At 39.3% G+C, this 14176-nt stretch overlaps 1 protein-coding gene across 1 annotated transcript in view; it reads left to right on the forward strand.

Moving 5' to 3' along the window:
• Window positions 1-14176, forward strand: part of ZSWIM5 (zinc finger SWIM-type containing 5) — a 161064-nt gene that overhangs the window by 121615 nt on the left and 25273 nt on the right. Inside the window, exons 3-4 of the mRNA XM_081325709.1 lie at window positions 6834-6982; window positions 10124-10274. Of these exons, the coding sequence (XP_081181835.1) occupies window positions 6834-6982; window positions 10124-10274 (300 nt within the window). The remainder of the gene's footprint in view (window positions 1-6833; window positions 6983-10123; window positions 10275-14176) is intronic.

A 14176-nucleotide genomic window follows, 5' to 3' on the forward strand; every position in this document is an offset into this window, starting at 1 on the left:
GCTCAGGAGCACAACTATGTTTTTATAAAGTCGTGGAACTCCTAGGGGGTAGAAGCTGCACAAATCTTGGGGGTGGGGGGTAATGATATACTAGGTAGTCAGACACCATAACAGAGAATGTACACTTCTAGGAGCACAAGGATGGGTGCACCCAACCTTCCCCTGCCTCTGTCAGAGGTAATTGACAAAGACCATTAATGCTGTCTCCACACTGTATCCTAGTCTCAAAGCCAATTGAAATAGATCCAGATAATCTGTTTCCTCCAAGAACTTCTGCAACTATTGTCTAACCATCATCTCAACAACCTTCCCAAGAGACGGAAAGTTGGTGAAAGGATGATAACTGTTCAAATGAGTTGGGTCCAGTGACAGCTACTTAAGGACAGGAGCCATTACCTCTTCCTTCAAGGCTAGAGGGAGAATCCCATTCCTGTGAACTGCTAAATGCCTGTAGCTATCTCCCTTCTTTCCTCATGCACACACGCTATTCTTTCTATTTGGCTTTGATTCTGATTACCTATCACTGTGTGAATTCATTGGAAGGCTGCTGTTAAGAAGAGGGTGTTTCTATTAAAGAGACATAGAGTTCATCCACCCTCAAGGAAATGCTTGAATCAGTTAATTCCTTTGGAAACAGTTGGTTTCAGGGATGTCAATCTAGTTAAATCACTATTTAAATTTCGTCCCAAAGAACTGTAGTAAAAGGTCTGTAAAATTTTAATACAGACCAAAATTAAATTTACTGATTATTAAGCTTTCTCCTCATAATTGTAGGAATCACTCCGGATGGCCCCCGACCTTCGCTCATTTCGCCGGGACCTAAAAACCTGGCTATTCGAGCTTGCTGGCCTGGACTGAGGGATTGGGTTTTTAGTTTTTAATTTTCGGGGCTATTTAATTTAATTCTATTTTAACTTTGTATATTGTATTGTTTTAATTGCCCTGTAAACCGCCCTGAGTCCTTCGGGAAATGGGCGGTATATAAATCCAAAAAATAAATAACAGACTTAAAATATAAAACTGGGAATAAAAATAAGAGTTGCCTATTTTGAAACATAGAAAGAAGTATAAACAGGGAAAACCTTGATACTACTGTCAGTTGGTTCTGGGCGACATGATGAGTACCCAAAACGAATATTAAACAAATTTTTCCCATAAGAAATAATGTAATGAGTCATAAGGCAGCTGACACTAACAAGTTCTAGCTTGTGCATTGAGTATCAAACAAAGGATGAGTACCAGAATAAAATTTGCACATCAAAATGCGTTGAGTGCTAAGTTCAATGATTTTCAAAGCCATTGAGTACCAAGGTACCATTGTATTGTTTCTTTTCCTTTTTTCTTACTCTTGCTTTGTTTAGAAAAGTAATTCACTTGTGCTCATCCTAGAAATAAAGATTATCTTTTTTATAAATAAAATAAAATCAAAGTTGACAGATATTTGGACCTCCCATTGTCTGACAGTTGTAAACCAAATAATTGTTACTAATATGTGTAAAGATAAAATCGGTAGTGAAGAAAGCTGGAGAAACATTTCATTTGCTGCTGGTGAACCTGGCCCATGATTTATGGCAGACATGTCAAACTCGCGATGTCACGTGACGTCGTGCAATGTATTGGAGCTTTTTCTCCATTGCCGGCAATGGGGTGGGCGTGGTTTCCTGATGATGCGTCCGGCCCACAGGCCGGCAGTTCGACACCCCTGATTTATGATGACCAGAAATATTTTAATGACTTGAACATTGAATGAAAGTCTTCCTGCTTACGAAAGTCCAGTGAACGCTCTGAAAGTTGGGGTAATTATAGACTGGTACTTTTTCTGTAAGGTACAAATCAAACCCTGAGGCTTGGCAGGCAAGCCTCTTCACTGATTGTTGAAAACTCTGGCAAATAACCCAGTGAAATCAAAAGGTTTTGAGCAACAAGTCCTAAAATCCTTTGCCAGTGGCTGGGTTTATTGAGGCTGATATAAATTTAAATTCAAACTTATCTACAGAATAATGGATTACCTGCCCCTAGTTTAAATGAGAACTAAAGTATACATAGAGGTGGTCAATCTGTTCTCCAAAGGACCTGAAGGCAGGACATGATGCAATGGATGGAAACTAATCAAGGAAAGAATCAATTTAGAATTAAGGAGAAATTTCCTGACAGTTAATTAATCAGTAGAACGAGTTGCCTCCAGAAGTTGTGGGTGGTCCAACACTGGAGGTTTTTTTAGAAGAGATTGGATAACATTTATCTAAAAAGATATAGGGTTTCCTGCTTGAGCAGGGGTTGGACTAGAAAGCCTCCCAAGGTCCCTTCCAACTGTGTTATTCTGTTACTTTCAGTTGAAGATGCCTAGGGATTGCAAAAACTGCTTTGCCCTATTGCTCTGCCCTGTAGTTCTTATGAGTCATCCGGCTTCTATCTGATGGGACAGTTACAATATCATTTTTCTAATTTCATTGTTATAATATATTGGTTTTGCTCCACAATGCTGCTTATTTTGAGAGTGTTAATTGCCTCTGAGTAGGATTAAAGCAGGCATTTACTGGCCTGCTTTTTCTTAATGGTGGTAGAGATGGAGCTTTATTGACAAGGACAAATCCAGTTGACTAGGTTCAGTTGGAAAGGGCTGCATCTATCTTTTGCCATGTCTCCTCACTCCAGTTATGAGCTTTTAACTCACTGAAGAGTAGTAATAAACATTAGAGAAATGGGATAAAGGTCAGTGTTGCATGTTCCGGGCACCATGATTTATCCCTAACTGAAATTACCATCCAGGAGTTTTCTTTCTCTTCTTTTGCATAAGCCAGTATAGATTAGGATTTTTTATTTTGGTTTTTGTTATCTAATGTCAGACATCCAGATCGATAATGTTGGTAATTTCTCTATAGAAGCAATTGTCTTTACAAAGTTGCCATTGAAGCATTTCAGTGATAAGAAAACAGAATATATTTTTTCTTAGCTTTTGAAGTTGAGTACAACGATATAACAATGTGGAATGCTATCTAATTTCTTGGGAGTGCTGTACAGCTGAGTGCCTTGTAAATATTGCCTTATTCTCTCTTTTTCTAGAGGCTTCAAAAAAATAAAAAAATAAGTGCTCATCAATTTGGCATCTCATTTTATAGCATAACTCCTTTTAACTTTAGAAATATTTTTGTTTAGTCTTATGGCATTAAGATGCTTTGTGAGGAAAGATTTCATTGTGACTAGCACATCAGTGAGGCACTCAGCTGTTCTTACAGACAAATTGTGCCACTGCAAAGTTGAAGCTTGAAAAGTAAGCAACGCTAAATGTTTGCATTTATTGCAATGTGTTGTGTAGGGGAAAGACATTGAGAAGCAAGAAAAAGGACTTGAAGCTCTGGAAACAGAAAAGTCTGCTTTTTGGATATGATTATTCTTCCTTAATAAGCATTCTGCTGCAACCTTTAAAAGTCTGAGACTTAAGTGCGGAAACAGACAATACATAGTTTGCAGAAGTAAATCTTAAATATTTCCAGGGCTGTAGTTATCTAAAGTAATGTAAAAGACCTTAAAAAGTATTAAAGCAAGAGGATTCTAAATGATTAGGAGTCAGTAACCTATTAAGTCCAAGTCTAGTCTTACTAACTTCTCCTTGACCTCATCCATAAGTGGAAAAACATGTAGGCATGTTACCAACAATATACATAAAAGTACGTACATGTATAGAACTTAATAGCTTCCAGAAATTACTGCAGCTGTTCCTGACTAAATAGGATTTTTCCCCAGCCTTCTTGTGTTGTTTCTTACTGGTTGATGAAAGATAAAAAAGATTTCCCCATTTTCCAGTTTATCTATGGGATGCTTGGGCCATCCCATAGATACAGTACTCAGGAAATAGTTTATTAGCTAAAACTATGTTTGGGATCAGGAATTGAAAAACACTAAACTCTTCTTTAATGTTTGAAGGCTTTCTCAAAGCTCTTGAATGATAAACTGGCATCTAACGTCTACTATTTTTGGTTTTCTCTTTCTTGAGTTTGGCTTGCACAGTAGATAGGATTGTCTTTATATCTTCCATTCAGCAGGCAAACTTTAAAATCAAATATTGTCCAGCTTTTTTAGTGTCTTGGTTTTTCAGTAGTCAATGGGATATTATTCCAGAATTTCATATAGCAAATATTAATTGCCTCAAGATGCTACCCAAGGTAGGGCTATCAGACATCAAGCAAAAGGAGGACAAATCTTCCATCCAGCAGGCATACTTTAAAATAAAATATTGTCTAGCTTAAGTGTCTTTGGTTTTTCTTTGGGTGGGGGTATTTTTGGACTTTTTTTCACAATGGCAGTCATTCAAACTTTTATGTATTGTGATCTTTTAAATTGCTCTTTTTGTATGTGAATAAACTAATAGCCTAAACTTACAATATTTAATTTATTTCCTGATTCCAGCAATCAGGTTAAATCCATCCCCTTCAAATCTATGATCCCTATAACCGGTAGATTATACAACTTGTCATATTTTCTATGATGAAATTTGAAAAGCATGTCATCACCAATTCTATATTACTGCCAGCATCTGTTCTTCAAAATAAAGATTTGTTGGGAAAATATTATGATTAGAAAAATCAGTCTTTCTGATGATGGAAAAAGTGATTTCATGTACATGTTGGCTGAAATAGGGCTTTTTGCAAATTTTTGCTGTAATTTTTGAAATGGATGCCAAGAAAGTTAAACGGTATGTTTCTCTTTTGCAGTTGTTCACATCCTCCTTTGCCTGTACAGATATCTGGTAATCCTAGCCAAAGGAATCCTTGATCGATAACTTTGTAATAGTAACAACATTGGTTCCTTCACTAATAGAAAGAAATCACTCTCAAGCTGTTGAAGATAATGTTTATTTTGGTCCCACCATCACTGGCTTTCATTGCTCTCAGCCTGTTTCATGTAATACTTAGTCATTCTTAAAATAGTCAACATAGCTAAGATTAAGTGTGTCAGAAGAATGTTATCTTCTGTATGGACATCTCCAAACATTTTGTGAAACCTCTGGGCTCAGCAATGTATTTTTTTTTTCGTGTGCTGTCTTTGAGAGGTTCATGGCTTTAGACCAGTGGTGGTGAACCTATGGCATGGGTGCCAGAGGCGGCACTCAGAGCCCTCTCTGTGGGCACCCGCGCCATGCCCCAGAGGTGGCAACCATCCCTCTTCAACCAGCTGCCTGCTAATTTGCCGAGGTCCCACGTAGCTGAATGCATCCCGGCATGGCTGGTTTCCCTCCCCCACATCCCGTCCCTCCTGGCCTTGCATGCTCTCCTTTTTCCAGGCACGACCCACTGCATCACCTCTTCAGCTGTTGGCCGATCATCCATCTCGGAGATGGCTTCTTTGAACTGCTGGTGATGGGCTGTGGAGCCCCAGAGTGCGCCTGTTGAGGGGCTGGCAGGCTGTGGCTACTGATGGACACCGTTGGCCCCCATGCGCTCACTGGTCTCTGTGTGCGGGGGCCGATGGTGTCAGGCAGCAGCTGCCCCAGCCCTTGCCTTGCCCCATGGCAATGGCACCCCCACCCTGCCTCGCCTCACCCCCACAGGATAAGTCTCCTGCCTACCGCCCCACCTGCCAGAGACCTCCTGGAGCTCCCCAACCCTGCCCACCCCCCACAGGTGTCCCTCCCCACGAGCAACATTGAGGTGACCACACCCACCCAATCTTCCATGACCACAGCCACGCCCACCCAGTGGGCCACGCCCACCTGGCACCCAGTGATAAATAAGTGGGTTTTGGTTGCAGTTTGGGCACTCGGTCTCTAAAAGGTTCGCCACCACTGCTTTAGACTCTAAAGTTTAGAGAGATAGCTTCTCTCTTTTGAGGCCCAAGAAAGATAGTCATATATGAATTGCTGAGTAGACATCAGCATAGGAAGACCAAGTATAAGTCTTGGTGGGAGTCATTTGGATCATCTTAGAATTTAAACTGGACTTTCTTTGCCTCCTAAATTTATCAGGAGGGCCTCAGTGGAGAAAACTGAGCTAAGGAGACTTTTCATGTTAGATATTACCCAAAATGATGCATTATAAAATTTTTAGTAACAAAGAAGGGACTCATTCTTACTTTGTTTTTAGCTTACAGAAGGAGCAGTTGTGGGGAATACTACCAACGTCAAGCCTTTTATGACATAATAGAGCTGAAATTTCTCCCTTGCTTTTCTGATTCTTTTTAAATAAAATTATTTGGGCCAGGACAATAATTTGTTATTTTACTACCTTTACAGTATTTTATTTGGCTCTACAGCTGCAATTAAAACAAACATAACCCTACATTTTTTGTTTGTTTGAAAACAAAAGTACTAATTTGAATATTGTTTTTTTTTAATTACACATACTGTGGTACTACACTGTTGTTTTGCCTAAGAACAGTTTGTTTTTTCTCCCCTTTGTATATACCTCAGCACTTGGTAGAAGGTGGCTGAACCCTAACTCTAACCCTAACCCTGTTTGTGCTTGGAAAGTAAGTAGGTTAGAGCCTGCTTAATAACTTAGATAGGAGACTGCCAAGGAATACCAAAGATAAAATTTGGGTATTTAACGGAAATCCTGGAAAATGAAATGACAAACCAGTTCTGTGTTGTGTGGATGTGTAAAGTCACCAGGAGTTCTTCTCCATTTATGGAAACCTTAGAGCAGTGTTTCTTAACCTTAAGCCACTTTAAGATGAATCTGGCTAAGGAATTCTGGGAGTTGAAGTCCACTCCTCTTAAAGTGGCTAAGGTTAAGGAGCTCGTTTTACCGTATAATAGAGTTAGGGATAATAGGCAATTCCACCCTTTTAAAGCCATGGACAAGGTTTCTTTTAACAGCTGAGTTTTCTTGCCATAGGTGCTCCAGATCCTACTGCGGGAGCCAGTATTGATGATGAAAATTGCTGGCATTTGGATGAGGAACAGGTTCGAGAGCAGGTGAAGCTGTTCCTCTCCCAAGGAGGGTACTATGGCTCTGGGAAGCAACTCAATTCCATGTTTGCTAAGGTGAGACATAGATTCCCTTTTCTGTCACGTTTGCAAAAACTTCTTGCCCTTGAAGTTTTATAATATTCTTTCAGTTTGCTGTTCTTTTCTCTGTGGAATCAGCTTTGAAACATTTAGCTTTATATCCTTCAGTCTTTTCCAAAGAATGGGCTGGCAGTGGCATGTTAAATTGCATTGGTGCAATGGCCACTAGGAGTCAAAAAGTATATTATATCTTACAGTTAGCTTATCATTACGTATTTGGTTTTGGTAGACATTTTTTGTGTTTTCTGATGATTAAGTTCACTCAAGAGAGATGTATCAATCAAACCCTTACAGTAGGGATTTTGGTTTTAATAAAGGATTGCAACATAGAAAAATAATAGTGGAAAAAGTGGAACATATAACTTTGTGTTTCTCCATTGCTGGATTTTGGCATGTGCATGTATGCAAACATGCACAACTGCGCCAATACTTTTTATAATGGGTAGAACTAAATGATACAGTATACAAAGCCATCTGAACAAGTAAGACTTGCTTATGATTCAATAGCAGCAGTGACTTTTTTTATCATTCTCCACGACAGTCCTGTAAGGTGAGTTGGGCTAAAAGAAAACGACTGTAGCGGTGATTTCAAAAGCAATTACTAAAGGCTTTTTTAGAAGTATGTGCTACTTTTACTTAGAATTTAATGCTCTTAGTTTTTATTCTAAGTCAACAGAGTTTGAACAATATAGCAAATTGTTCTTTCACATGACTATCATGAAAAAAGAATACCTAGAATCTTTCTTATGAATATATATAAATTCCAATATGAACTGTATGAATGTACTGACAGTGTATAAGTGTGTTGAAGGTAGTATTTTCAAGAAAGTATAAGCATTCAGATCAATAAACTACAGTATATAAAGGTATTCACATTGAATTAATCTATGCTTCTGACAAAAAAAAAATAGTAAGTACATGGCCTGAGATTAATCCATAAGCATTAATGTCTAGTTTTTCATAGCCAAGTGCAGTCAAGATGGTCTAAATATTAATGATATACAAAAGTTATTTTAAAAAATAGGCAGAAAATACTTGTATGTATGCATAATTGCAAAGTTTAGTTTTAGAACTGTTCCAAATATGTTCTTGCAATTTTATAACAGTCATTCATTGATAGATGGAAATATATTTAATTGTATTTAGGGCAATCTATATAATTAAGGATATAAACAGTCCTTGCTGGATCAAACCCATAAGGCCACGTAGTCTGGCAATCTATTCTCACTTTGGACAACTAACTATACAAGGCAACTCACTAGCTTGTCTGCAAATAGCCTTAGAGGCAGTTACACTGTCATCAGGACTAATAGCTACTGACCCCCATAACATATTTTGTAAATGTTTATACCTCATATAAATCAAAGAATATTTTCAGTGTATATCTTATTCTAAGATGTCCCATCTGGGGATTCCACATTTTGAGAAAATATTATTCAGGGACCTAGTGTGTTAGAGAAATTCTAGTTAGATCAAGTGATATCTTCCCTTGCAGAATCCAGCATGTAAGAAATGATAAATGGCATTCTGTAAGCAATTCTGTAATTGTATCTCTTGAGCAGGATATACGCCTTCCTATATTGGAAAATGTCCAGGTATGGTGATTCCACACCTTACTTCGAAGATCTATTCCATAAGGCAGGGCTTTTCAACCAGTGGTATGGGTACCACCTGTGATACTTTGGCACCTAGCAGGTAGTATGCGACCATCCTAGAAAAGTGGTAGTGGGGGAGGGGAATGAGCTGAACCGGTGGTAGCACCGCACAAGCCTGAGCGAGAGATGGCTGGAGCTGCAGGGCTGTCAGGACTCAGCGGAAGCGCCAGGCTCAGCGCCAGGCTCAGCGCCAGGCTCCAACTGGACCTCGGCGCTGACCATGCACTTTTGCTGAGCCCAGAAGAAGCGCCGATCAGCTGGAATGTTGCAGCATCTCCAGGGTCTTGTGATTTACATTCAGATGCTTGGCAACTGATTCATATTTATGATGGTCACAGTGTCCAACCACCCAGCAGAGGGGGGGGAAATAAAAACCAAACACTCCCACCCTACCCCACCCCCACTGCCAATCCTCAACAGAAATGCTCACAACAATGACAGGAGGAAGAGCTTCACTGGGCAGGCAGGCAGGTGTCTTGCTCGGCTGTGGCTTGGGGGGCACTTTTTTCAGTGCCACTATAACTTCGAACAGTCACTAAGCGAACTATTGTAAGTCGAGGACTACCTGTACGTCATCACTTTTTTCCCTTTTTTTTTTTGGTCATCAAGTTTTTGACACCTTGCTAGGCGACTGGTGGTACTCGGATGTTGCCATATCCTAAAAGTGGTACAATGGGTGAAAAGGTTGAAAAGCCCTGCCATAAGGCATTAGATATCATTGAAACCAAACCTTTCTCTTTCAAACAGAGTTTGCATCACATTACAAGATTAGACATTTTACTTGGAATTGTTCAGATTTTCAAGAACCCATCATTAGGAGAGATTCAGAGTCTGAAGTGAAACATCTTACCCCCAAATTATAGAACAGTAAAGGGAGACAAGCTGATTACCACGAATTCTCATAATCTAAACCCACATTTCAAGGTATTTTTTTGAGGAGGGAATTTGGAAGTTCAGTAATCCACAGAGCATTTGGAGTTGAACGCTGTCGGAAATGGGGATCGTGATTTGAGTTTATCTGGCTTAGCCGGTACTGGCTGGAGAATATAAAAATCACCATCTGGCTTATCATATTCTTTATTAATGATTTTGTATGCCACTTATTCTCAGGAAAAAATGCTTTCTTTGGCTTGTCTGAATAGCTTGATATTTGTTCAGCAAGATCTACTCTTTAGAGACATTTTCAAACCACGTAGGCAGCTTAACAATGGCAAGCTTTTAAATCATTTTATAAGAAGTACATAATTCCATCCACCCCCCACCCCACCCCCAAAATCTGGTATCTCCGTTCCTGTCAGTTGCAGCCATCATGATCACCCGGGATAATCAGAGTTGTAATTTAGCTCCAAATGTATGGTGGGATACCCTATGGGCAAAATGTGGCAAAGATTATGTAGAAGCTAACCCTTAAATCCAGTCCCCATATGATTGAGAGTCTACATGCCCTCCTCTTTTATCTTAGGTCCGTGAAATGCTGCGCATGAGAGATTCTAATGGAGCTAGGATGCTGACGCTGATAACAGAGCAATTCATGGCCGATCCACGTCTTGCTCTCTGGAGGCAACAAGGAACGGGCATGACTGACAAATGTCGACAACTGTGGGATGAGTTGGGTAAGTCCAGTAGTATGTAATGCTTGAGGATAGAAGGAACTCAGATCGGGAAGTCTGCAAGAAAATAGCCGATCTGCTCTGAGCAGATGACTTATGGTGGCAGCTGGAAACCACACAGAGCTGGGAATAGCATTACTATAGGCCAGGGGTGGGGAACCTTTGCTCTTTTATAACTTGTGGACTTCAACTCCCAGAACTCCTGAGCCTGCTGGCTCAGGAATTCTGGGAATTGAAGTCCACAAGTCATAAAAGAGCAAAGGTTCCCCACCCCTGCTATAGGCTATAGACTATATGAGTTAGTATATGCATTTGTGTCTATGTCTGTGGGGGAGGGAAGGAGAGAAAGAATGGTTCAAAGTCAATTTTAAGATTAGTCTTCTCCTCAAAAATAGGAAACAAAGTTAATTGTAAGATCTTTCCCATTACCTGCTAATTGATTCTTTCTAATGGAGATGCCAGGGAATTTTTGTGCACAAAAATATTCTCTATAAATGATCTATAATCTCTCCTAAAACTAATGTTCCTCTTTCCTTAGGCTGGCTCAGGAATTCTGGGAGTTGAAGTCCATGAGTCATAAAAGAGCCAAAGTTGCCTACCCCTGCCCTAGGTCATATGCTTGCACTGGAATTTAAAGTCTAATATGAAAAAAAAACCTTTTTGTTTTTCTTTCATCAACTGCATAAAAAAAGGTTAATACCCAGAACTGGCCTGAATCTCTGGATTTTGTGCAGTCATGGTAATATGAGCAGAGTCTGCTGTGGAAATAATATATTTGACCTTAGCTTGTGACTTAGCACTGAGAATCAATATCTAGGATGGCGATTGATGTTGGACGCATATGGACATTTTGAAAAACAGTGGAATATCATTGAAAGGTTGCAGTAGCCCTTGGCATGGATGTAAGATCTTCAAAGTTTTCATCTCCATTCTTGAATAATCACAATGCATAATTACATTTGAAACTTAAAATGAGATTAAAATTAATTAGATGCATCAAGTGGAGCTTAAATCTTGCACTGACAAATGCTAGCCATCTTGACCAGTCACTAGCAATAACTTCTGACTGTTTTGTGAATATTCCAACGAAACCTTTTGATTGTGATCTTACTGAAAAGAGTTAAAACTGGTGAGGCAAAGCCCCCCCCTCCCCGATTCTCACACTGGCTATGACCATGGGAGAGTGTGACAACAACTTCAAAGTGGCAGGTGCAACCAGGTGATCAAAGTCCTGCTCTTTTTAAATGTGTGTTGGAGACATTTAAAAAGGGGAAAAGGTTTAAATTGATCAGTCATGCTTTTATTATAGAGTAGATGACCCCCCCTCCCTTCCTCTGCATATGCTTCTATCAACACCAGAAGTAGCAGCTTGGTAAACAAAGGGGTAGATGAGAGAATGCTTCAGTGAAGCCAAAAATCCATAGTCTAAAAAAGAAGAAAGAAACCCAGGATTTGACCCTTGGCACTGATACACACAGAAACATGCAGGGCAAGATTCCTATGTGCTGGCAGAATTATTATTTTTTTATTTGTGCATTTGGCTTCCTAATCTAGTAAAACTGCTTACGTAATCTTATGTTTGATTGGAAAGGCAGAACTAAGAAAGAGAGAGTTGTATCACTATCTTTGGCAAACCGTCCTGTTGTTTACCAGTTGCTTTGTTTCTCTTTCTCTATGTCCAGCTTTTGTAACCACACGGTCCATTGGTAAAACCATTGCTTTAATTATTCTGATCTTTATTGCCACATTCTTCATGATTTTATTTATGTTTTTCATTCCTTCCTCCTTAGTATTAACATTCTCTTTGTTCTCCAGCACATAGTTTTACTGTTTGGGAGCTTGGTAAAACAAAATTACCTAACTTTGCTTCGCCATCGATTGTACATTCAGTACGGTTGATCTTGCCTTTTTTACTTCAGTTTTAACATGAACTCAGATGTTTCACTTTTGCTTTCATAATAAATTTTCCTACATCTTTTACTTTCAACAACAAAATAATGCTATCTGCATCCCTCAAATTGTAAAATTGTTGAGGCAGTGAAGATAAGTCATTGAGACATTTTGTTTAGTAGCAGGAACTAGAATGAATATTTTAGAGTTGGGTGTACAAGCCTATCAATCAACCTGGCTATCCTTAATAAAAAAGGTATCCAGATAGTCCTAATTTAGCTACTAATTTGTTTAGCAACTGTTCACAGTTATAACCATGATTGAAAAAGTAACTTTGTGACAACCCTTGTATTTATGACCTTCACAAGCCTGTAAAACAAAAGAAAACTGAAGTAAGCTTGTAAGCCCAGTCACGGTTTCACTCAGCAACTACTTTGCTTAATGACTGAGTTGCTAGTCCCGATTGAGGTCACTGAATGAGGAGTACATGTAATTATTAATAAACAGTATATTTTCATGGTTGTTCACACAGTCAGCTAAGTGCTTAGATGGGGTTTGACATTTTTGGCCATCTGTCGAGTCCTTCCCAATGACCTGGGATAGGCAGATGTTGTTTAATAATATTAAAGGTATTGTTTCAGGATGTAGTAGGCTATTCCATGTAAAACTGCCTTTTGCAATTGACTAATTGTGATTTTGTCAGTTCTGATGGTGTTGTGCTCCAGACTGTTTGGAATTGCACTGAAGGTGCCTATTACTACGGGTACTGTCTTTGCTTTCTCTTGCCACAGTGGTTCTACTTCTATTTGCAAGTCATAATATGTTACAGTTTTCTCTAGGTTTTTTTTCTCTTCTCTTCTGCTATCTCCAGGTATTATGATAAAAACAAATGTACATATATTTATTTTGTTCTCTCCAAATGTCAGAATACAGCTTTACAGGATATCAAGCCAACATTAATTATTGCCCCTTAGCAAGGCTTTCTGATATTTTCTCAATCTGAAGAAAATTAGATAAGAAAAACTTCTTCCTGTTATTTGGAAGGACCATCTTAAATGGTTGATGCTCAAATAGAAAGTCTCAGAATTATGACCTGGTTTATAATTTAAATAAAGAGGGCAGGGATTGAAAAAGGAAAGTTTTTTCAAGTCTTTTCAAGACATTGAAAAATCCATATAAATGTTCCTACATGATTCTGTCAGCTGAAACACAAGAGGAAAGCTGGTATCATAACTGAGAAATGTTGAAGCTTTAATCCCATTGCAGTGATATTAAAGATTAGATCCTAATTGAGTTGAAAACAGTTGGATTATAGCTCGACCTTAATCTCTGAGAAGCTTAATCTTTATTTGTTTACAGCTGGACACCAGAAAGGGGAAGAAAACAAAATGTGGGAAAAATTGGCTTGTTTCAAGTGAAACATCAAATGAAACAAATCTGGAGCTGACATGCTCCAGTTATTTCTCTGTTGGCCCTTTTGCTAGAATCTGGCAAACTGTGGTTTGTGTAAACCAGTTGGGAAAAGTGCATTAGCTGGAGGCTTGATCTTGTAATTCTCTGGCGTTACATCTGAACTGAGTAATTGTATTTTTTTAATTGAGTTGTTGCTAGAGTTACTATTGTTCTTCCTTCTGGTCAAGAGTAGTTTCTCCTTACAGCATTGGAGTTACATATCCACACTTGAGTAGTATTGTCCGGAACATTTGTCTGTAGTTCTAGCCATATATGCAGGATCAGTGAGGTTTAAGAACTCTACTCCTATTCTATACCCAAACAACATTACCTCTGCTATTAAAGTTATTATTATTGTGGTTCTCCAAATAAATATTTAAGATTGTGTCCTTTGCGGGACTTCCGGTGGCTCCGCGGACGACGAAGGGAGCCTTCCCGGGCTGCCCGCGGCTCAGCTGTTGTTTTTTCGCCCGAAACAGCGCCGATCAGCTGTTCGGGCGAATCTGAAGCCCCCTCCTCGGGAGAAGAGGAGGGGAGGTAGGGGGGGAGGAGGGAGGGGGAAG

This window comes from Vipera berus, assembly GCF_964194415.1.
Source record: "Vipera berus genome assembly, chromosome: 3".
NCBI lineage: Eukaryota > Metazoa > Chordata > Lepidosauria > Squamata > Viperidae > Vipera > Vipera berus.